We start from the raw sequence: 24,030 nt of genomic DNA on the forward strand, positions 1-24,030 counted from the left end.
GCTCTAAGCAAAATTCAAAAGGAATGAACGTTTTGAAATACATCGCCAGTGGCAGCAGACATTGCTCAAAAGGGAAATCATTTCATGCTCCTACACTGACCCCTAGTGTTGGCAAGACACTCCTTTTCAAAATATTTGCAAAAACCCAACACACATACAAAGAAACAAACAAAAACTAAAGCACCTTTGATATTTTTGTTGTTGTTGTCTTTTTGTGACTTTTGACTTGGCATTAAAACAACATTCCCACACTTGCAGCTTATGCTTATTTCCAGATAGCATAGCCTATTTTACGTTCATGTTTTGGTCATATTGTCCCTGTATTGGGAATTATTCATCTGAGATAGAAGCACATCCAAAAACGAGATTACTGTGCATTTGTAAGTAAGGATTCTTATTCAACAGCCTGCAATATCCATAAACAACTTGTTTGAAAACTCAGTTAGGCCTACTAAGTTGTGGACGATGACTCTTCTAATGATGCTGACGGGAACATTCATCTACACTTGGCTCTCAACCATTTATGAATGAAAACCCCCTCATACTAAGCCTGCCAACACTTCTCTTAGTAATAAATCCCTCAAAAAATAAATTTGACAAATGCCCCCCAATAGTAACTAATCACTGTCCCCTCTCAGCTGTATCCTTCTCATTGCGGAGCTCTATTGTCAAAGGCATCCATCCATTGATTATCCATGTTCTGCTGTGATGAAGTGGACCATTCATTTTGAATAGCACGTCTGTGCCAGTGTGCGGGGGTAACCGAAATGATCGAAACCGATAATGCTGACAGAACGGTGTGTGGAGGCCCTTAATCGATACGGTTTTTATTCAATATCTTTACGGAAGATAATTATAAGTATTTAGTGGTTTCTTTTACATTTTGGATATTGAAAAGGACAATGCCCCAAAAAGCTGCTTGAAACTGCTTGACAGCGAGGATACCCAACAAAAAATAACAAGAAAGGCAGAATACTCATCAAAAAAAAACCATGAATTTTGTGGGTCTGTAATGAATCAGAAGCTTCCTAAAATGCTCTCTCAACAAGCTACTGTGTATTAGGGTACTGGGTGTAGGATGCGTTGTTTGCCATGTTAGGGTGCTGGGTGTAGGATGTGTTATTTGCCCCATTTGGCGTCTTTTCTTAGATCTTCTGGCAACTTGTGAACAAAAGTTTATAAGCTTTCAATTTATTTGATTTGTGTGGTGTGGCAAACAAGACAAAACACCAATTTGTCTTCGAAAAATATTTAATAGAAAATATACATATTTTCAATGTGCAACCTTCTATAATTACAATGTAGCATAATATCAAGTATATGAATGAACTGTCATTTCAAGCTCAGCGTGAGGAATAGCCTCTTTCCCACGATGGCAATATTTAATCCTGACTGGATTTGTCCTACAGTGTGAATACCAACAATACGGCACATTGCACATACCCACATGGGTGCAGTTTCTTTAAGGGGTGGATGGTGGGGACATGTCAGTACCACTTCTGAGATTATCTTAAGAAGTGAATCAAGCCATACCTCTGCCAGGGTTGAGGTCTCCAAGTGGTTTTAGTAAGAGCCCGAATCGGATCATCTAGGGGAATAGTAATCAAACATGACTTGAATGGTGTGTATGAACCAACTTGAGTTAGTGCAGAAGTTGAAGGATCCATGCGCAACTTTTAGGCACTGGAAAAACGCAGTAGTGTTCAATAATTCAAAAGGAAATAGTTTACCGCAATACTTGTTTGACTTTTTGCTCATTTATTCAGAATAAACGACAAGTTTCGCCTCTGTGTGTCATCAGGTTCGCTCAGGAATTCCTGAGTATTGAGTTAGTGTTGTTAGCTATTATGTACATGTATATGACATAGTGTATATACTCTATGTGTATCCAATCTACTGTATGTAGTATCAATTTGTCTCTTTTTTCCTACCAACAGCACTTGGTAAACTTGAACAGCAGAGTTATGGGTTAAGATTGAGCTTTGGCTCACCTACTGTAGTGCAGTATTTACCCTGGCACACCACCCCGCTTAACGCAGTAATGTTGATTATATGTGGACCATAAAAGGCCATTTGCATGAGCTTAGTGATCTTGAAGTTCCAGCGAATGATATTGGGGAATGAGGAAGAAGCATGTCGCACCTACCTGACACAACTCATACACCAGAGCCATGTGAAGTACAACTTGAGAATTTTACTGGTACTGAAGGGGAGCACTCCAAGAACTTGGGGCTCAGTAGTGCACCAGGTTAAGCTAACCTCGAGGTAGTGATAAATCATCTAATAGAAGAGCCTGGAGTCCCCCATTTCCTTAACTGAATGACACCTGTGGGCTATCTTTTAGTAGGCTTACCACTTCCTATAGGTTAACTTGACGGTTAATCACATGGAATACCCCCCAGGTCAGGGGTGAGCAATTATTTTTGCCCGAGGGCCGCATTGAGTTTAGAATATTGACCGAAGAGCCGGATGCCACAGACAACTTGCCCATGTCAATGATAAAACATAGTGTATACTGACGTAACTTGGCAGCAATGATATTCCTGCAATTAAATGTATGTAGATGAAGCTGATGTATTTGGTTAATCTTAAATTTGCAAGACTCTTATTTTTATGTAGCATTTTAAGAATATTGAGTAACCGTTTGAATTTGGATTTAAAAGTTGTCTTTCTTGTAAAGACTCTGGGACCCGCATGAAATGGCTCAAGGGGCCGCATGTGGCCCCCGGGCCTGAGGTTGCCCTAGACTGCACTAGACTGGAAGCTGAAGCGGTCAGCGATGCAACATGCAGCAAGAACCCAATACAGCTGCAGCACAGCCAAAGCTTCTGAGAAATAATAAATTACATTGATATTCCTTCACATTGTTAAGTTGTTTTCAATAAATATCACATTAAAGTTACAAAGATACAAACATAAATACAACAACAAAGCATAAAAAAATTCAATTGTCCAGCAGTACTGCACCAGAGCCATGTTTTGATTATAAGGCCTTTCTCTGGCCAATATTATAATAACATAAATATACTTTTGATATCTCTCATACAGTGTTCAGACAAAACAGCAAAACTAATACAAACATTCTGGGAAGACTAGATGATGTAGAAATGACAAACCCCTGATAGGAGCAAAGCAGTTTCCTCAGACGATTCGTACTGATACATTTAGCAGACTGTAACATTAAAACCTCCTTCAGTAACATGGATATCAGTTATTAGAAACACTAATGAAAAAAAATCACAATTAAAAAAAGGACAAATTGTACAAATACAGTATTTGGCATTACCAATGGCGGAGTAACATGGACAAAAATACATAATGCAATTGTAAGCAATCGGAGTGTACTGTACCTAACATTGCCGCACATCATTTACAGCATATTTACAGACACTATGATTTATCCTACATCTATTGTGTCTGTACTGCCTAAGCAAATATCTTAATATATTAATATTGTCGTTCCTCTTCTGCATTGCACTTAATAATTGTGGATATGTGGATATATGCATATTCCAACACACCAGTTCAAATTAGGAGGACGAGGGTCTCATTGAAAGCAAGTAGTGCAGCCACAAATAAGTCCAAAAAAGGAAGTTATATGGACTGCACTGTTTATCTATGCAATAGCATTTATGATAAATGATCTTCCAATAATGCACCTTCTGGATGCAGGTACTATGTCTATGTTTCATTTGCTGATAGGACAAGAGGGACAAGGTGGTAGTACGAGTAGGGGCAGGAGTACCTCTGAATATTTGATGAACAGTTCTGGGAGAAAATAATCCTTTGCCACAAGACAAGGATCAGTCTTATTCCACTGAGATGACAGAGATGAGTTTTCCCGCATCCTTCCCAAAGCACTTGCTCATCATTGCCTACAAAAAGCAGACATCATCGTAAAATCAACAGTCTTCAGTGAACAACAAAAACAGTGAAATATGCCTTGCTGTTCCAAGAATTTTGGATTGGACTGTAGATTACATTACACACGCAAACCCAAAAACACACAGATAAGATGCAGCAGCTTACATAAGCATACATACTGTATATACAGTGCCCTCCATAATTATTGGCACCCCTGGTTGAGATGTGTTTTTTAGCTTCCAATTATTTTATTTTTTTTCTAAATAATATGGGACCTTAATGGAAAAAAAGACAAAAATCCAACCTTCAATACAAGTGCATTTATTCAGTGGGGAAAAAATCCCACATAAAGAAATAATTATTTGACATCAAATAATGTGTGTCACAATTATTAGCACCCCTGGTGTTAATATTTTGTACAACCCCCTTTTGCCAACAAAACAGCACCTAATCTTCTCCTATAATGTTTCACAAGATGGGAAAAGACAGAAAGAGGGATCTTCAGCCATTCCTCTTTGCAGAATCTCTCTAAATCATCCAGAGACCTGGGTCCTCTCCTCTGTACTCTCCTCTTCAGCTCACCCCACAGGTTCTCAATGGGGTTGAGGTCAGGGGACTGAGATGGCCATGGGAGGAGCTTGATTTTGTGTCTGGTGAACCATTTCTGTGTAGATTTGGCCATATGTTTAGGGTCATTGTCTTGCTGAAAGACCCAGTGACGACCCAGCTTCAGCTTTCGGGCAGAGGGCAACAGATTTTGATTTAAAATGTCCTGGTATTTCAAAGCATTCATGATGCCATGCACCCTAACAAGGTTCCCAGGGCCTTTGGAAGCGAAACAGCCCCACAGCATCACTGACCCACCCCCATACTTCACAGTGGGTATGAGGTGCTTTTCAGCATGCGCATCTTTCGTGGTACGCCAGACCCACTTAGAGTGTTTGTTGCCAAAAAGCTCAATCTTGGTCTCATCTGACCAAAGCACACGGTCCCAGTTGAAGCCCCAATACCGCTTGGCGAACTCCAGACGCTTGCGTTTATGATTGTGAGTGAGGAAAGGTTTTCTCCGTGCATGCCTCCCAAACAGCTTGTTGGCGTGTAGACAGCGCCTGATGGTTGATTTGGAGACTTTGTGACCCCAGGATGCTACCATTTGTTGTAATTCTGTAACAGTGAGCTTTGGAGATCTTTTGATTTCTCTTACCATCCTCCTCACTGTGCGTGGTGGCAAAATAAACTTGGGTCCTCGTCCAGGCTTGTTTACCACTGTTCCAGTTGTTTTGAACTTCTTAATTATTCCTCTCACAGTGGATATGGGCAGCTGCAGTTGAGTGGCAATCTTCTTGTAGCCTCTGCCTGACCTGTGAAGGTCGACGCACATCTGCCTCACTTGTATGCTGTGTTCCTTTGTCTTTCCCATGTTTAAGAGTGGATAAGAGAAATGGCCTCGGTGTCGCGTCATATTTATACCCCAGGGAAACAGGAAGTGATGAATTACTAATTAAATGTTCCTACATACTCTGGTAAACTTTGTAAACTACTGTAGAAATGACAGAAATGCTTCAATTATATTTATTTCCTGGGAATTGTTAAGGGTGCCAATAATTGTGGAACAGGTGATTTAATGAAAAATAATTATTTTTTAGTCAGGGATTTTTTTATTTTCTTACAATTCATTTGAGTTGAAGGCTACATTTTCCTACAATTTTCAGTGTGACAGTATTCTTCTGCAATAAACACTGAATTTATTTTAAGGCTTTTAACACATCTCAACCAGGGGTGCCAATAATTATGGAGGGCACTGTATACACACATTGCTAACTTCCAGAGCATGGAGATATGCAGAGAGCACACACACTCCTTCACACACAAAAATGTCCCCACGCACGAATGCACAAACACACACACACGCGGGCACACACACACACACACACACACACACACACACACACACACACACACACACACACACACACACACACACACACACACACACACACAAAGACACACACACACACTCACACACACACAAAGACACACACACGCATGCAAATGCACGTGCGCGCACACACACACACACACACACACACACACACACACACACACACACACACACACACACACACACACACACTTGTTAGTACCTGTGCCTAGTTGGGCCATAGGAGTCCAGGATCTCGATGCTGGCCTGCTCCAGGTTCCAGTTGCACCGCTGCAGAACATCCTGGCACTCCGAGCGGGCCTTCAGACCCAGACTGGACAACTGCTCCACCTGCAAACACAAGAAACAGGAGTATTACTCATTTTACTGTATATGATTTCTCAATCTCACAATTACCTCACGTAGCCTCTTACTGCAGATGGGGTCGCCAGCGGGCCTATTCACTATTTGCTGAAAATACTCAACTACATCATAACAACATTGCTATGACAGTGCCGGGAGCCTTAAGTAACAGATTAAGACATAGACATTACAATTTTGGTGACAGTAAGGTTATAACATAGGTGCTGCGCTAAGGGGTTAAGATTGGGCAGCCGTGGCCCAATGGTTAAGGAGATGGACTTTAGGTCAGAGGGTTGCAGGTTCAAATCCCACCCTTTCACTCTCTACCACATTCCACAGCTGAGGTGCCCTTGAGCAAGACACCTAACCTCACACCCCTTACCCCTAACACCATCATGTACAAGAACTAACAATTTGACTTGTACAGTGATATTAATTGAACAATTCAATTATGGGGAAGGGCAAAGCAGAAAACATTCATGCAATTTGTAAAACACAGTAGAATACCAGTCAAAGACAGTCCTCTGTCTAAAATCACTGGTGATCTATCAACCTTTACTTCATTTGTCAATTAACATGGCTGTGCCATCAGAATAGCAAGTACAGCCCTACAGCAATTTAAAAAAAAGTAAGTTACCAAATACACCATGTACACACACCCATGCACAGAACCCTACTATGTTCTAGCAAATCTGTTTCAAATGGTTTGTATGAGTGGAGATAATTTGACTGCAAATCAAATCTACCTTTGGGTACTAATACATAATCTAATACAGTAACTAGGAGAGTGTTGTACTACTAGCGCTCAAAATCATGTGTTGCCGAAAGCTTCCAATCAAAATATATGTACAGTAGGTAGGTGTGATTATTATTATTTTCTTTATGTTTATCTTCAATAATTTGGTGTGCTACAATGAGAGAATGGGTATTGAATTATGGCATAACCAGATCCAAAGTGGTGGTCCATGTCCCACCTCCACCAAACCAGAATATACTGTACATGTCGTGGTCAAGTGGTAGAGTTCATGTGACAGCAGTGCTTTGTGGCAGCAGTGGCCTAGTGGTTAACCCAGTTATGCCTGATGCTGTGTATCCGCTGCACTGACCTAGGCGCCTGGAGCTGCATAGATGCTGCATTTAGGCACTTGAGATTTGAGTTTTTTATAAAAAAAATGTGGGGATGTTAGAGCAGAATGAATTCTAATTCAAGATGAATTCTAATTCAACACTCTAATGCAAGATGAGGGTCTTCCCTACTAACAATTTTTAGTTCTATGAAGGTTCCTGGAACACAAGCCCTTGGTTCCAGTTTAGTTCTGGGTACGTCCCCAGAGAGTCATTTTTGGTTCTCACTGGGTTGCCAGGAAAGTTTAATTTTCGTTCCTAGAATGTTATATGTGTAGTTCCCATTCTGTTCCCTTATTGTTCTCTCACCGTCACTTTATTCCTGTTCATGTCATGTTTGTTCCCTTGCCGTTCCCATATGGTTCCCTTAACCTTGTTGGTTGCATATTTGGTTCCTTAGACATGCTCCTGATGTTCCCCCAACCTTGTTTATTATTGTGAATGTGTTTTGGTCCTGCCCCACTATCTCTCACCATAGTTGAGGTACCCTGATCATGGTACTTAAGCACCTCCCATCCTCCACCATCACTGAAACACCCTGCGCCTGGCATCAGTTTGGCACACTGCTGTCTTAGAATGATGTTGAAAGTTGCTGAAAACATGTATGTCTATCTTTTATATATCAGACTATGCCGTACTGTACCACAATGTGAGAGAAATATCAGCTGAGCATGTATGAACACAATCTAGTGGGGATTAATACCAAATGTTTTCCTTAATGAAGTTTAAAGATAATCATACCATCTACATCAAGTGCACAATGGCGCAAGCAATGTAACATGTGCTGTTACTGACTAGCTCACAAAGCAAGGCACAAGATGTAGCTAACAAATGCCATAAGCCAAAAGCGCTATTAGCTTGCTTGCAAAGCAGTTAAACAAGCGCTATGCTGTGCCATGCTGACCAGCCAGCAGGCAGGCAGGCAGGCAAATAAATAAAGCACTCAGTCCAGGTTTATATACAGGCTCAAGAGTACCATGTGACCAGATTGATTAGGAGTTTTTCAGGTGCAAGCAATTGAATCATGATATACCAGCCCTAAGTAATTAGGTTTGGCCAGGCGCTGATGGACAGATTGGTTGTGAAGGGCCTGCTTGTTACCGGCAAAGGTGTAACAAGTTCTCAAGTTATTTCTTTCACTCACCACATCTTTTGTGTGATGTTGTGTGCACAGCCAAACCTTAGATCAACCCAACCAAGTTGAGTTAAATGAATGAAATGGAATAAAAAAAAAAATAGATTGTGTACATGATTAAATCTGGAGGAAATACTGTTACTAATATGTAGACGTATATGATTTAATCGGGTGGACAGTCATCATTGCTTATGCTCTGAACAACACAGTATAAACAAAGTTGGGGGAACATCAGGAGCACGTCTAGGGAACCAGACGTGACCAGACCTATAATGTAACCATCAAGGTTATGGGAACCATATGGGAACGATGAGGGAACAAACATGAAAAGCAATAAAGGTACAGTGAGAGAACGGCGAGGGAATGGAATGGGAACCACACATATATCGTTCTGGGAACTTAAATTAAACTTTCCTGGCAACCCAGTGAGAACCAAAACAGAACCAAAAATTACGTATCCGAAACGTATCCAGAACCGAACCGGAACCAATGCCTGCTTGGTTTTTACTGTAACCAAAGGGAACGTTTCTAAGTGGTAAATTTTGGTTTGGTAATAACCCCAACCTTTAGAGAACCAAAAGTCAAACGTTCTCTTTACGTTCTCTGTTACTAGGGTGAGCTTTCAAATGCAACTTGTGTCATGGTTTTAAGTGCTTTGGAGTCTGAGATATTTAGGTTTTTATAGGCAGAGGACACCTTTTCCCAAAAAGGGCGTAGGTATTCAGCAGCCATTTTTGCAGGTGCTTTAGGCTAAAATGTTGTAAGGAGATGGGCTTCAGAACCAAGGGTTGTAGGTTCGAATTCCACCCTTCCACTACCACACTGCCTGGCTGAGGTGCCCTTGAGCAAGGCACCTAACCTCATACTGCATCAGGGACTGTAACCATAACAATACCCTGTAAGTAACTGTAAGTCGCTTCGGATAAAAGCCTCAGCTACAAACGGTAAGTAATATAATAATAATAACAACTGTAATTATAACTAGACCCCATTATCGTAGAAAATGCAAAAGTGGGCTTGCCTTTTGGGCCATAGTTTAGCAGTTTTAGTAAAATAACATACATGATATTCTAACTTAGCTAAGGAACACTGAAATGCAGTCTGGGAATATTCCACCATTATATTCATTGGGGACAAAACGTTGCAGAAAATCGACAGTAAGGGTCGGGAAAAAAACTACAGGTACAGACACGCAATGTATGTTTTAACATATCCAAACCGGGCTGGTCGTTCTAGAGTTTGAACAGTGTCTATCTCGAAAGCCCTACAGTAGGAAGAGTGTCGTTTCCAGAAACGGAAGATAAGCAATAGGCAATAATAAACAGGAATTAGGGATTACAGTATGTGAGACTTGTTGGGGCAAGCCCACTTAATAAGAAAAAGAACATAATAAAACAAAAGTATTTCAACCAAATCATCTCACAACGCCTTTTGTTAGGACCCTATACTACCACAGAATTAATGACAAAATGATGCAATGAGACCTGTAAGCTCACCAAAATGATTTGCCCACCAAGAAGTAAATGTAAAGAATAGGCAGACCCATTGCTTGAAGTACAGTAAATAATAAAAAATAAAAAATAAAATAGCCTAGTACACTTAGGCTAGGTCCCTTTGGGTCTCCTGTCCTGTCTCACACAAGAGGATACATCCACAAACGCAGTCTCACAACAACACCGCCATTGTCTGTAATCAAGATGGCTTCCACCACCCCTCTAATTATGAAGGGGCCTAATCACAGTCAGATGTGTGGGAGAGTCGCTCGACCCTGATTACCTTCAAGTAGCGGATGGCCTCCGGTACGTTCCAGCTGTGACCCTGCAGAGCCGCCTGACACTCCTCCACGGTCACACCATGCACCGCTTCCTGAACCTGAGGGTCAACACATAGGAAAAATACAGTACATACCGTATACAAAACTTACATGACTGTACAAATATATATAAGTATATATATTTTTATACATTTATTTTTGACAGGACAGTGAAGGATTGACAGGCAATGAGTGGGGAGAGAGATACAAGGAAGGATCGGCAAATTACTTGGGCCGGGTCGCCAGCATAGTAACCCAGTGCCCTACAGTTAGGCAACGGCAGGGCCACCAGGGCTCAAAATTAACATCTTTCATCACCAGTCAAAATAGCTAGTTGGTGTTAATCTTATTAGCCAAATAAACACTCATAATGGGCCAAAGTGGCTTTTACGTTTTCGTTTCTACCGTCAGCCAAACTGAGTTTTCACCAGCATTTGGCCGGTTGGCGGGGGCTAATTTAAAGCTCTGCTTGTTACACTGTATCTACGGTAGATGATGAGGTTTTAGAGTGAGAGTGAGAATTAGGAGGCTCTTAGGTGTTAGGTTCAGCTCGGTTAGGCTCTTAGCTCTTAGGTGGTTTGGCAATCTGCCTTTTCCATCGTGACTCATAAGTTCTGTTTTGACATGATGAAGGATAAACAACTACCGGTTGCTACCGCCAGAAAAAAAGTGGCGTCTAAGAAAGTATATGTCGCCACCGGATCCAAATAAACCTGCTATATCAGCAGTACATTTTCCGCCAGCCTATGATGCAGAAGAACATGCTCTTGTTTTTCCTCCAATAACTACAGTACACATACTGACCTGGAACACAGGTTAAGGTACTGGTATTGCACTGGTGTATTATAGTAGCTACCGTAAGCCATTGCTGACACTCAAATTTACATTGTGGCCTCTCCAAATGACTTAAACCTAGCTCCCCGAAAAGTCACTTGGGGATGTACAACTAATCCAAAATGCTGCTGCTAGAATTCTAACCAAAACAAAGAAAAGAGATCATATCACTCCAGAGCTTAGGTCATTCCACTGGCTCCCAGTGAGGTTTAGAAGTGAGTTTCTCAAAGTCGATCAGTCACTAAAAGGCCTAGGCCCTAAACAGTAGATATACACGGTATGTTAGAGCAATATTATCCTCGATGTCTTAGGTCTTCAGAGTGGTCTCTGCTGGTTGTGTCTAGGGTAAAATCCAGACAGGGTGAAATAGCATTTAGCCATTATGCTGCTAAATGCTGGAACCATCGTTTTCTGTTGAAATTAGAACTGCCCCAACAGTGGCATATTAAAAACAATTTTCTACTTTATTTTCCTCTACCTTTCATTATAAGATATGAATATCTATTCTGCTAATAAATAGATTTAGGTAACATTTTCTCTTCTTTCTTCTTGTCTCTTGTCTTTCTCAAGCACACTGAATGACAATTGTGTATGATAGCTACACAAATGATATTGCTATCGCTATATAAAGAAAAAAATAGAACCATATAGATAGGTTTCCCGTTTACAAACAGTCAAGAAAGGGCAAGAGGCTAAGCCGCCAATCATGTGAGTGCATTTTCTGAGTGACAGCCGTTTCCAACAATCAGAGGTTGAAGAGGGACCCCTGACTGTGCAGTGCACGCAGACAGGGATGGTTAACAAACGGGAAACCCATGTATAGATCCACGTCAATCTACTTACACATTTCACAGAGCTGAAAGTAGGCACTGTGGACTCTGCTTGATTGTTGCTTAGCTGGTTGGTTGCCCAGGTCAAGTCGTGGGGATTCACCATCCCTGTGCTGTTGCTAGTGCTGCTGTATATGGGTCTGCTGATGGCTTGCTGCTGCAGCATCATGGGCCTGACGGTGGCCATGTTGGTGGTCTTCCTGTCCTCGCCGCCGCTCTCCGCGTCCCGCAGGAAGGGCTCGTACTTGTCCGCGTAGGCCATCTTCTTGGCCACCATGTGGTAGCGAGTGCTACTGCTGCTGGTTTTGGAGGCGTCGCACACCACCGGCAGGATGCAGGGGGCCTGGACACTGCCCTGGGCCTGGGCCTGGGCCTGAACCTTGCCCACCGTCTCGGCTTTGGCATAGCGGGCGTCATGTGCAAAGCTGTGGGTGGTGGCGGAGGTGAGCACCGGCTGCTTGGGTTGCTGCGGGAGAGTGGCAGAGGAGGAGGAAGAGGAGGAGGAGGAGGGTGGAAGGCAAGGTATGGGGGACAGGAAGGAGCCCAGGGTGCCTACGCAGCACAGGCCTGGCCTCTGCTGGGGGGACGCCGTCCGGAGTGGCGCCAGGGGACTCGGGGCTCGCGAGCTGGGCTGGGACAGGGCGTGGTCCCGCGGAGGGATCCTGGGAGGGTGCTCCTGGTCTTTGCTGCTGGTATCGAGGTCAATCTCGTCGCCGAGCGAGGCGGAGGAGCAGTAGGCCAGGTGTCTGGAGCTGCGCATGGGCGGGATGGGGACGCGCGGCGGCACCAGGGGCTTGTCCTCGTAGGAGGAGGAGGGCAGGATGATCTGCCGGTGGCCGGCCGGGGTGAAGGCCATGGGGATGGGGGAGGAGGGCAGCGAGCGGCCGGTGGCAGGGGGGGCGCGGAGCTTCACCATCACCTCGCGCTGCAGCTCCTGGAAGAGCTGGGCCGTCTGGACCGCCTGCGCCGGGGACCGGGCCTCCTCTTTGGGCTGCGGAGGAGGAGGCAGGAAGAGGTTGTCCTCCACACCAGCCTTTAAATCAAGCAATCAACGAATCGATTAATTCATCAATCACTCAACCAAAATATTAAACAGGAAAATATGAAAATAACCAATACCAGTGGTGTAGTCTACGTAGAACGCGGGTATACGGAGTATACCCACTTCTAAATTTCAGGGATTTCAGTATACCCACTTAAAATTGATTGATCCATTGTTTTGAATAGCACAAATATATACAGTATACCCACTTTAAAAAATGCTCAAATATACAGTATACCCACCATAAAAAGTAGACTACACCACTGACCAATACAGATACATTTTAAATGAGACAGGCTCAGTCTGTTAAACCGTGCAGTACGTGTAATACAGTGTATAGAAGTGTAGAGAACACATAAAATGGTAAACGGGAAAAAAACAAATAATAATAAACTAATAATATAAAATAAATGTATCGGAAAAAATTTGAAATAAACCTTCACATGGGCCGCTGAGTCTTCATCCAGACTCTTGGTTGAAATAGATGCATATTTGGCTGGAATTGATGCATATGGGGCTGGAATAGATGCATATTTGGCTGGAATTGATGCATATTTGGTCTCTTCAGCACGTTGGCTGATGGAGCTCACTTCAGCGTCTTCCTCCTCTTTCCCTGGCGGCTCATCATACTAGAAAGCAAGGGTATTGTTATTAAGGATATTGTTGCACTCAGGATAGAGAAATAAGCAGGTGCATGGACCCAAATGAAATAGAACAGTTCAGCGGTAAGAGTAAGTTTGCACACTGAAAAAGACAAAAAAGTCAAGCACAAGGAGTTCTATCTTATTTTTTTTCTGAGAGCAGAGTAGAGCAGACATTTTAGGGTTCTGCCTTCATCTGTCTTCAGTTGAGCACAGAGAGCACTGAAACCCTGAAATGTCTGGTCAACATGATCTCCAAAAATTCCGTGCTCCTGGACACGGATGTCAAGGACACAAAATCCGTGTCCAGGAGCACGGATTTTGCCAAAATTCCGTGCTCCTGAACACGGAATTGTTTTCCGTGCTCCTGGACACGGAATTGTTTGAAGTGCTTTCTATAGGCTATTTCCACGGTCTTGTGTTTTCTCAGAATTTTTCTAATTTCAAATACTTTGTCTAAAAAAAAAACATTTCTTACTGACAGGTTAGGGTTAGAGATTGTTTTGGTCTGGGCACAGCTAGTTTTCTTTCATTCATTATATGAGTTTGATAGCCTAGCAACCAACTGGAAAAGGTATTTCTCAAAAATATGTCTTTAATGGCAGGTTAAGATTAGGGAATGTTTTGGTCAGGGCACGACTTAAATTGCTATAGCATTATTTTGTTTAGGATTAGCATTTGGTATGTATTTTCTAATGATAGAGTTAATACAGTGCTGTGGTAATAGCCTATAGAAAGTACTTCCGTGTGCCTATCACAGAAAACAATTCCGTGTCCAGGAGCACGGAAAACAATTCCGTGTCCAGGAGCACGGAATTTTGGCAAAATCCGTGCTCCTGGACACGGATTTCGTGTCCTTAATATCCGTGTCCAGGAGCACGGAATTTTTGGAGATCAGGCTGGTCTGGTCTACTCTGCTCTCAGGAAAATCGCCTCCGCAAAAAAGCCAGCCTTTGACCTACTCTTTCGCTCTTATCTGCAGAAACACTGATCCATGTTTTCATCACCTACAGACTTCACCTTTTCCAGACTATGTATAACACCAGAGACTTCTTTCTCCGGTACCATCTTTCAGCATTGTCTCGTCCCTCCAGGGTTGTGTGTTCTCAACAGGGGGACAGGTCTTTTCGTCGAATGCATTCTTCCGAGGGGACGTACATTCGTATGAAACGTGGGACCATTCGTATAAGCCATGGGATGTTTCGTCGAGGACGTTCCGTCAACAGTCTCATTGCTAACTAAGCAAGCAACTTACTTGGTTGAAATGTAATTTCCCATAGACAGCAGATCTGTTGTTGTTGCCTTTGTTGTCTTTTTTTGTTTTGCATTGTAGTTTTTCCCTACCTCTGTTCAATCTTTCTTTATTCTGTGTTTGTACTGTCTACATGTTTTTCACCTGTAAAGTGTGTTTGAGTGACATAAAAAGTGCTATATAAAACCTATGTATTATTATTATCATTACTATTATTATTATCATTGGAACAAATTTCTGTTTCATGTGTAACAGACGTTGACATTAACAAGACTTATGTCATCTTAACGGTATATGTTACAGGACTACCTCAAGTGCCACCTCGTCGTAAGCAGGCAGGGCGGGCAGCGGCCGGTCCCAGTCCAGGATGGGCGTAGGGTTGAGCGGGTTGGGCAACAAGGAGAGTACCGGGCTGTGTGACAGGGCTGGCGCGTCCAAGAGGGAGCCAATGGGAGCGCTGGCAGGAAGAGGGGGCACTTGCTGCGTCGGAGCGGCGGCCACGGGGGACGGAGAGGCGGAGCTGAAGCTGTCGTTTATGAAGCTGTCAAAGTCTATGAGCGACGCCTCGCTCAGGTGGTCCGTCTGCTGGGTCTCCCACGGGCGCAGACGCAAGCCCAGATAGGTGGAGGGCTTGGAGAGAGATAGCCTCTTCACACTCGTGGTCACCATTAGGTCGTCGTCGTCCATGACCGAGTCATAGAATGCTTCCTCTGGATAGAAAACATCACAGAGAACAACACACTCTTTTCAGCTTACTGTATGTCCCCAACTTGAATGTTAGACAGTGGTAAACAGTGACACTGAAGACTGTGTATGACTATTATGTACTGTATGTCATTGCAGACACATTAGTCCTGGACCATCCATGTAGACCCGTTCGCAATTTTGAGTTGGGGGCGTTTCTCACTGGAATTGAGTTAGTGGGTTCCTAGACATTAAAAATCACGGAGGTGCTCGTCCACCATAGTGCCAGATTTTTCACAATATGGCCACCAAATATGGCCGCCATCGCCTATGACAAAAACCTGTGTTTTTTACTTTTAAACTGTTTATACACATGCCATACATCAATTCTGACCAATTTTTGGAGAGGAAATCATTTCTGACAATTTCATGAGGAGAATGTGTGATTGTGACCTTAAAAGGTCATTGCCAAGGTCAAATTTGCTATTCTGAAGAATGTCAATAGACTTTCATTGTAAAAATGAGAAACAAATTCTCAATTATGGTATGAGGAGTTATTTGCTGATATTGCCATGATTATTTTGTGTCAGTATAGTGTCAGTATAGTCCTTAAAAGGTCAAGGTCAAGGTCATGTTCCAGGTCTTTTGCCTATTCTGAATAACTCGGCCATGTGCTTGCCTATTAGGTCATTGTTAAGAATAAGGAACAGTCACTATAAATGTAAACCTAACATTTCCACACAGTCAGAGGACAGGACAGCACATGCACTGCAACAGTCAACACAGAGAGGAGCCCCCACTAGAAGAGGAGAAGTGTGTCAGAGATCACAAGAGTACACAACTTCACTGCCTCTTTCAAATGCTTGTGCATAAGATTCAACGCGGAATAAGGCGAACACCATTGCATATGATGCTTCCCACACAGCAAAAGCCTTCACATCAAGAACCTTCTCGCAACTTTTCACATGATTGGTTCATGTTCAAGCTACCAGACAATCAGATCTGACCAGAAGACTTGCTAGCTATGTTGTGGAATGCTCGAAAAACCGACAGAAAACCATACCTAGGGAGGATTATACATCCATTATACATGGGGGCATCTGTGGCCTAGTGGTTAGAGAGTTGGTCTTTCAATCTAGGGGTTGCAGGTTCGAATCCCCCCTGACCTCTCCCTACATCTCCATCCATGGCTGAAGTGCCCTTGAGCAAGGCACCTAACCCCACATTGCTCCAGGGACTGTAACCAATACCCTGAAAAATAATAACTGTAAGTCGCTTTGAATAAATGAAAGCGTCAGCTAAGTGTAATGTAATATACATTGGCAGGCATCCAGCTCTGATTATGCTGACAAATCATCACTTTCTGGTACCAAGGGTTCACACTATGCAGCCTTATTACTGTTTCCAGATGCCTCAGTGAACAGACACCTTCAAAAGTCTCCAGTGTCGGGCACAGAGTTAGGCCAAGCTGATGATATACTGCAGAGGAATTTACCATGCCAAGAGGTACCTGATCATGCAAAGCCAGTGGTTCAACCTGCCCTACCACCAGACATGCTGCTGCATCCTGAAAACAAACAAGCAACATTACTGCATGTTGCCACTGCAAAAGGTTTATCAGGAAAGCATGAATTCTTGATCAGCCTGATTCGCTCTGGTGTGTCAGGAGGAGACCTTTTGATGCAGGCTGCTGTACACACACTTGTCTCATCTGCTGTTGTGCCAATGATGCATGCTGGCTTCCTTCCTATAATACCACGACCCATTACTGAGTGTGCCACTGTCAGACACTGCCTATCCAACTTCCAGTGTTCGCAGGCAGATGATCCAGGCATCAATGGCAATTTGGTGTGATGAAACCTGCATGAGACGGAGCACTTCTAGGATCTCTTCCACTGTATTGGCCCTTTCCATTGGACGCATGTTATTCTCAGATATCAGGGAAAATTTCCTCGAGGTTCTGGCCTAGATAATGCATTGATGCATGTCTCTCCAGTGGGAGGTATTCTGGACTCACAAGGACAAGGCAGACTGTCCAGTGCTTGCACAGGTACAGGCATTGCACACTTCACTGGCTTCAAATTAACGTTGCCCAGAATTTGAGTTTGAGGCCTTGACTGAGCAAGTGGAGAGCTTGAATCAAGACAAGTCAGAGCTCTGCCAATTCTTTGAAGTTTGGCGGCCATCATTAAAAATGCTGTTGTCTCTGAAAGAGAAGGAAAATAAATCAATATGAGGCTACCATAACGTCCTATGCCAATCTTTGCAGAACATAACTGCAGTAGCCTCTTACTGCTGTGCGAGGTGACACAAAGGTTGAGCAGCATTCAGAGAGTATGCAAGGGTCATGGAGGACAGCTTGTAGTAGGAGCCACACGCAATGTTAATGTTGCAGCCAAATTTGAGTTCTTTCCATCAGATTAGAATGATCACTGATGTCCTCAACTTTCTCACCAACAACACCACTTTGAAGCGGACAGAATACCACCTCCAACATGCACTGAGCACCGCTCCGTGCCTTACATTCAACCGAAATGTGTAATTGTTGCTAGACTTTGTGGTGGATCCGCAGAATCCATACTCATTGACCGTTAATGCGCCCGTTCCACTGCACAATCTGCTCAGCAACCAGGTTGTTAACAGGAGTGTTGGACCTCGCCTGCGCAACCGTCTCCAAGGCTTGTTTTCAGCTTATACTGGCAGGATAGGTTAGTTCTCAAGAACATAAGATAAGTGGAACTGTTTCAAAAAGGAATCTTCTGCAGTACAAAGATCAGCCATAGAAGACACTAGCAATCATTGTAAAGGAGCAGAAGTTAGTCTCATCTAAAGACATAGCTGAGGCACATAGGAGGATGGACGTTGCTGAGGAACGGGGCATGAGTATTCAGCAGATCTCATGATGTCCTTTCAGCATCACCCCTGTAAGATGGTGACCCTTCTGTTGGTTGTTAACAAGTCAAAGCTTGTCAGTGAAATTGAGCCTCACCTTAATCTCACCCAATGAAGCTCTGAGTCTACTTATTGCCCTCATGTTCGGGTAGACTTCATGTCAAAGATCCGTCATATGCCTCTGGCAGAATTTAGGTGCTGTCATCATTGCCATCATCAACTCAGCAGTATCCCTCTGCTGACATCCAGAGCTCATCCATCTTGTGACTCCTACATTGAGATGTCATTGAAGGAAGGTGAACGCATGCTGTGTACCAACTCAACAACAGCCGTTGACATCATTGGCGTGAACGGACTAACACCCATTCCTCACCAACTTGATAAGTTCCGGGCCTCTGTGTAGAACAAGTGAAATCTCCAATTGTTAGTTCCAGACATGATTTATCATCAAACCAGAGGCAATACTACAGCCCTGTTGTTCTTGATGATGAGGTGCTACCAGCAAAGTCAGCTGATGGTGAAGAGATTCCAGAACTCTTGAACTGTGTTGATGAGGCTTAGGCCAGGTTGCTGGTGCATGTTGAGTGGGCTGTTCGTGTGAAGCAGTGCAGAAAAGTTGTTATAGACTCAAATGATACAGACACATTTGCATTGCTTCTCCACTACAGCCCATATTTCCAGGAACTTGGTATGCAGGAGATTTGCCAGCAGTATGGCACTGGCTAGATGCGGAGAATGCTTCCCCTCCATCAATTAGTCTCTCATCTTGGACCATCACTGACAAAAACTGTGATCAAAGAACATATCCTGTAAGGAGATGATTGCATGAGTAGGGGGGTTGCATGAGGTTGGGACTAAACATGCAGCCATGGTTTCTGATCCAGTCCAGTACTTGCTATCTTTGGAGAGGCCAAAATATTGACCGAGCAAGATGCAACATTGGCTGGGAAGTACTTGGTGCGTGTCTGGGCTGGGGCCAGATCAACCACAACAGCTGTAATATTTGATGATCTCAGAGTATAAATGTACAGCATTGGTGATGGAATCAATGCACTTCCTCCCATCAATAGTGCTATAAGAGGGCACATTCGCAGAGGGGCATTTCTAGTTCATAGAGTCTGCAACATACTTACTTCTCCTCTAGTGGGGGCTCCTCTCTGTGTTGACTGTTGCAGTGCATGTGCTGTCCTGTCCTCTGACTGTGTGGAAATGTTAGGTTTACATTTATAGTGGCTGTTCCTTATTCTTAATAATGACCTAATAGGCAAGCACATGGCCGAGTTCTTCAGAATAGGGAAAAGACCTGGAACATGACCTTGACATTGACCTTTTAAGGACTATACTGACACTATACTGACACAAAATAATCATGGCAATATCAGCAAATAACTCCTCATACCATAATTGAGAATTTGTTTCTCATTTTTACAATGAAAGTCTATTGACATTCTTCAGAATAGCAAATTTGACCTTGACAATGACCTTTTAAGGTCACAATCACACATTCTCCTCATGAAATTGTCAGAAATGATTTCCTCTCCAAAAATTGGTCAGAATTGATGTATGGCATGTGTATAAACAGTTTAAAAGTAAAAAACACAGGTTTTTGTCATAGGCGATGGCGGCCATATTTGGTGGCCATATTCTGAAAAATCTGGCACTATGGTGGACGAGCACCTCCGTGATTTTTAATGTCTAGGAACCCACTAACTCAATTCCAGTGAGAAACGCCCCCAACTCAAAATTGCGAACGGGTCTACATGGATGGTCCAGGACTACATGTAGCAAAAGGCAATTTCAAGTATGGTGGATTCACCTGCTAATACAACATATTTTTTATTTTACCTAAAGCTATGTTACTACCGGTATGCATGTTAAAGGGACACTGTGCAGGAAATGGTCAAAAAAGGTACTGCAACTATGCTGCTCATTGAAACTGGGTTGCCTATTGCCAAATTTGATCTTTTCATGACAGTTTACAAAGTAATAAACTAATATTTTCTAGTATAGACCAAGTACAGTCAGTTTTACAGCTAAAATGGCTATTTCTGGAAATTCAAAATGGCGGACCATGGAGAAGATCCCCCTTTTCATGTATGAAAAGTGCAATTTTTCCAGTCATAATGAACACTTTGAATTTGATGGTGGCGGTAAATATTCATGAAAAAGGTAACATTAGTGAATGGGTAGCATGGATTCTGGAAATAAACAACAAAAAATCCTGGACAGTGTCCCTTTGAAGAAACGCAGTAAAAACTTACAGTAAACTTGCAGCAAAAGTAGTAAAATTTAATGAGACAACAGTTACTGCACGCTGCAAGTAGCATAAAAAGTTACTACAACACTAATATTGTTCCAATAATAAAAAACTGTTTCCTACAGTATATCTTACTATATCACGGCTTTTGGCCTATCAGAAGCGGCGTTCTGGACTGTACCTACAACGAAATGGATCACTGCACCGTATATGTACAATAGCAATTCAGAGGCTGGTGGTGGATACATATAGCATGCATGTGAGAGAAATTTGCAAACCATTCACCTTACAGTAGATGCATACCGTACTTGTATCCAGTAGCAATTATAAGCCCGCATTTGCCCAATGTCGGAGCAAATAATGCTTTGTGAATCCGAATCTGAATCTGTAGTCAATTCATATTGCGAGAAAAGAAAGTGTAGTCTGCCAGGTGCAGCTGGAATGAGTGGTGTGGTGAGGCAATGAGATCGCAGACTGGCAGGAGAGGAGAGAAAGTTCCCACTCATGAGAGGAGGAGAGGAGAGAGGAGAGAGGAGAGGAGAGGAGACAGGAGAGGAGAGAGAGGAGAGGAGAGAGGAGAGGAAAGTTCTCCCTCAGGAGAGGAGGAGAGGAGAGGAGAGAGGAGAGGAAAGTTCCCACTCAGAAGAGGACAGAGGAAAGGAGAGGAGAGGAGAGGAGAGGAGAGGAAAGGAGAGAAAGTTCCCACTCGGGAGAGGACAGATGAGAGGAGAGGAGAGGGGAAATAGGAGAGAGGGTTCCTACTCAGAAGAAGAGAAGAGAACAGGAGAGAAGAGAAGAGGAGAGAGAAGACAGGGTTTTCACTCTTTTTTGACTGATACAATTTCACAACTTTCCCATAATATTTTCACTCCTTAAAGGGGAAGTCCAGTTTTTTTAACATTAAGGCCATTTTCTGAGTGGTCTGCAATCTTTTAGAGTCCCCCTCACCGTTTATTTCATGTTTGCTGCAGTCTCTGTTATTTGGCTGATTTGGATTTGATCTCAACCAGCTTTAGAATGGCCGTCTATGAGCACCTGCAACTCTGTTCTTAAAATCAACTTTAACATTTGTTTTCGAAAGTCTACAGCTCACAAAGTGGTTAGGGGTGTTCACTAGCAGTCCCTAACAAGTTTCAAGGCGAAATTTGGCTTCTGTCATTTTTTATTTGCCATTTTGTGAAAGAAAGTGAAAGTGAAAGTGAAACTTAATTTACAAATTGCTACATAAAACACACATAAAACATGACAGATGCCATATTTCGCTACAAAAATTGCTAAGGAACACCAGTGAATACTGTTGAACACTTGCTGAGTTGCATATTCTTCAAAACAAATGTTAAAGGTGATTTTAAGAACAGAGTTGCAGGTGCCCATAGACGGCCATTCTAAAGCTAGTTGAGATCAAATCCAAATCAGCCAAATAACAGAGACTGCAGCAATCATGAAATAAACGGTGAGGGGGACTCTAAAACATTGCAGATCACTCAGAAAATGGCCTTAATGTTAAAAAAACTGGACTTCTCCTTTAAGGGAATTTTCCACGACTTAACAATTGTTCATATGTTTTGAGCTAAACATGAAATGTTAACCCTTTCCATTCAGTCTATGGTATGGAATTACATTACCTTTAAACTCACTTTAACCATTCAACCAACGCAGAACGTAGAATGCTGTAACTGCCCAAGAAAGATACTAAACTTCCGGGACTTTCCCAACATGTTCATGAAATGTACAAAATTCGATGACTTGTTCTTATATGACTGAAAAATCAAATGGTCATTTTCCATGACTTCCCAGAAATCCCATGAACCCTGAGGAGAAGAGAGGAGAGGAGAAGTGGAGAGAGGAGAGGACAGGAGAGCAGAGGAGATAACAGGAGAGGAGTGCAAAAATAAAAGAGGAGAGAAGAGAAGAGGAGAGAAGAGAAAAGGAGGGGAGGAGAAGACAGAAGAGAGCATGGCCCACTCACTCTTGAGCAGAAGGGCCGGCTGAGGGGGCCGTGGAGGCGGTAGCTCTAAAAGAGGTCAAGAGGTCACGGACGAACACGGCAGCCGGAACAAGGTGGAATGCAGACAAAAAAGAAAAGAGGAAAAAAGATTGAAGCAGCCAGCAGAAAAAGAGCAAAATTGAGGAGGGTGAAAATTGATTAGTAAGTCACCCATTAGGGATTATTTTGTCTGTGTGTGTGAGAGAAATATGAGTGAGTTGAAATGACATAAGCTGAATCATATACAGTATATTATAGGTAGAAAGGACATAAGATGGCCAACATACTTTTGGATCTATTTGGAAGCTTAGTGGGTCGGTCTGTCTTGGGGTCCATTCCAAGAACATCTGGAGGATCCATAGGATTACCAAGGTACAAACTGTGTGCACACAAAAAAGGTGTGTAGATACTCATGTATTTCATGCATCAATTTCAGGTCCATTCAGTAACACACACCCTCACACACAGATAAGGAGAGAAAACCCAATAGTAGACGGCAGTAGACTGTAGACATAGCAGACTTTGTTTTTCCACAAACAAAATATCAAATGACCTTGTAGAGTCTTCTCACTAACGAGGCCATGATATAAAAGTTGTTGCTTTTTCGATGAGCGCTTTGGATACTTCATCTTCAGTTTGCTTCTTTATGCTATTTATTTCTTGAACTTGCGTGAGTTTCTTCAGCACGAGTGATGTGCTAAAGAAATGTGAAGTTTGTCATTTATCTCAAGTATTTTACTCCAATTGCATTCTATGATGCACTGATTAGAAAGTCATTTTGTGTCACAATGTCACACTGTATACACATATGCATGTGCCAAGTAATACATAAATAAACAATAAAGGCTTGTTAAATATGTGCTGGATTCTGGGGTCCGTTTCTCGATTCTTGTCGTTTTAAGACCGTCTCACCATTCCCTTGGATTTAGTGGTGAGCGTCGCTGTCGAGAGAGAGTCTAGTCGCTCTTACAAAGGACGTTGCTACCGTCGTTAGCAAAGACGCTTTCGAGATACGGACCCCTGGTTAGGTGACTGGTATAGCCTTACTCGTCTATCTTATCTGGAGCGCCCCAGCTGCGACCAGGGTCCGTGTCGCCGTGTCCTGTGTGGATAAAGCTGTTCTTCAGCGGCCTGCTGATGTCTTGAGCGGACAGTCCTGCCACCGATGTCACAACGTGTCGGGGAAATTGACCCACCTTCAGTGTCTGACGGTTCTGACCACGCCACCAATAATTTTCAGCTCTGAAGCAAACACAGCAAAGCATATCGGGAGTGATGGGGCAAACTTTGTAATATTACATGAGAAGCAATTTATCATGACTGTCATTGACCAAGAAGTTGAGAACTTTTTCATCTACATGTACCAGTTGTATAAAATACTGTGATTGGA

At 42.9% G+C, this 24,030-nt stretch overlaps 1 protein-coding gene across 1 annotated transcript in view; it reads right to left on the reverse strand.

Annotated features, from left to right (window-relative positions):
- Nucleotides 1-2,933: 2,933 nt before the first annotated feature.
- The window catches only part of tnk2a (tyrosine kinase, non-receptor, 2a), a 31,751-nt gene continuing 10,654 nt past the window's right edge, over nucleotides 2,934-24,030 (reverse strand). Inside the window, exons 9-20 of the mRNA XM_063206650.1 lie at nucleotides 23,688-23,882; nucleotides 22,928-23,019; nucleotides 22,623-22,667; nucleotides 17,753-17,755; nucleotides 15,305-15,524; nucleotides 15,130-15,232; nucleotides 14,310-14,319; nucleotides 13,487-13,534; nucleotides 11,899-12,893; nucleotides 10,185-10,280; nucleotides 6,009-6,136; nucleotides 2,934-3,875 (exon numbers count right to left, since the gene is read on the reverse strand). Coding sequence (XP_063062720.1) covers nucleotides 3,869-3,875; nucleotides 6,009-6,136; nucleotides 10,185-10,280; nucleotides 11,899-12,893; nucleotides 13,487-13,534; nucleotides 14,310-14,319; nucleotides 15,130-15,232; nucleotides 15,305-15,524; nucleotides 17,753-17,755; nucleotides 22,623-22,667; nucleotides 22,928-23,019; nucleotides 23,688-23,882 — 1,942 coding nt within the window. The 3' untranslated portion in view covers nucleotides 2,934-3,868. The remainder of the gene's footprint in view (nucleotides 3,876-6,008; nucleotides 6,137-10,184; nucleotides 10,281-11,898; nucleotides 12,894-13,486; nucleotides 13,535-14,309; nucleotides 14,320-15,129; nucleotides 15,233-15,304; nucleotides 15,525-17,752; nucleotides 17,756-22,622; nucleotides 22,668-22,927; nucleotides 23,020-23,687; nucleotides 23,883-24,030) is intronic.

This window comes from Engraulis encrasicolus, chromosome 9, assembly GCF_034702125.1.
Source record: "Engraulis encrasicolus isolate BLACKSEA-1 chromosome 9, IST_EnEncr_1.0, whole genome shotgun sequence".
NCBI lineage: Eukaryota > Metazoa > Chordata > Actinopteri > Clupeiformes > Engraulidae > Engraulis > Engraulis encrasicolus.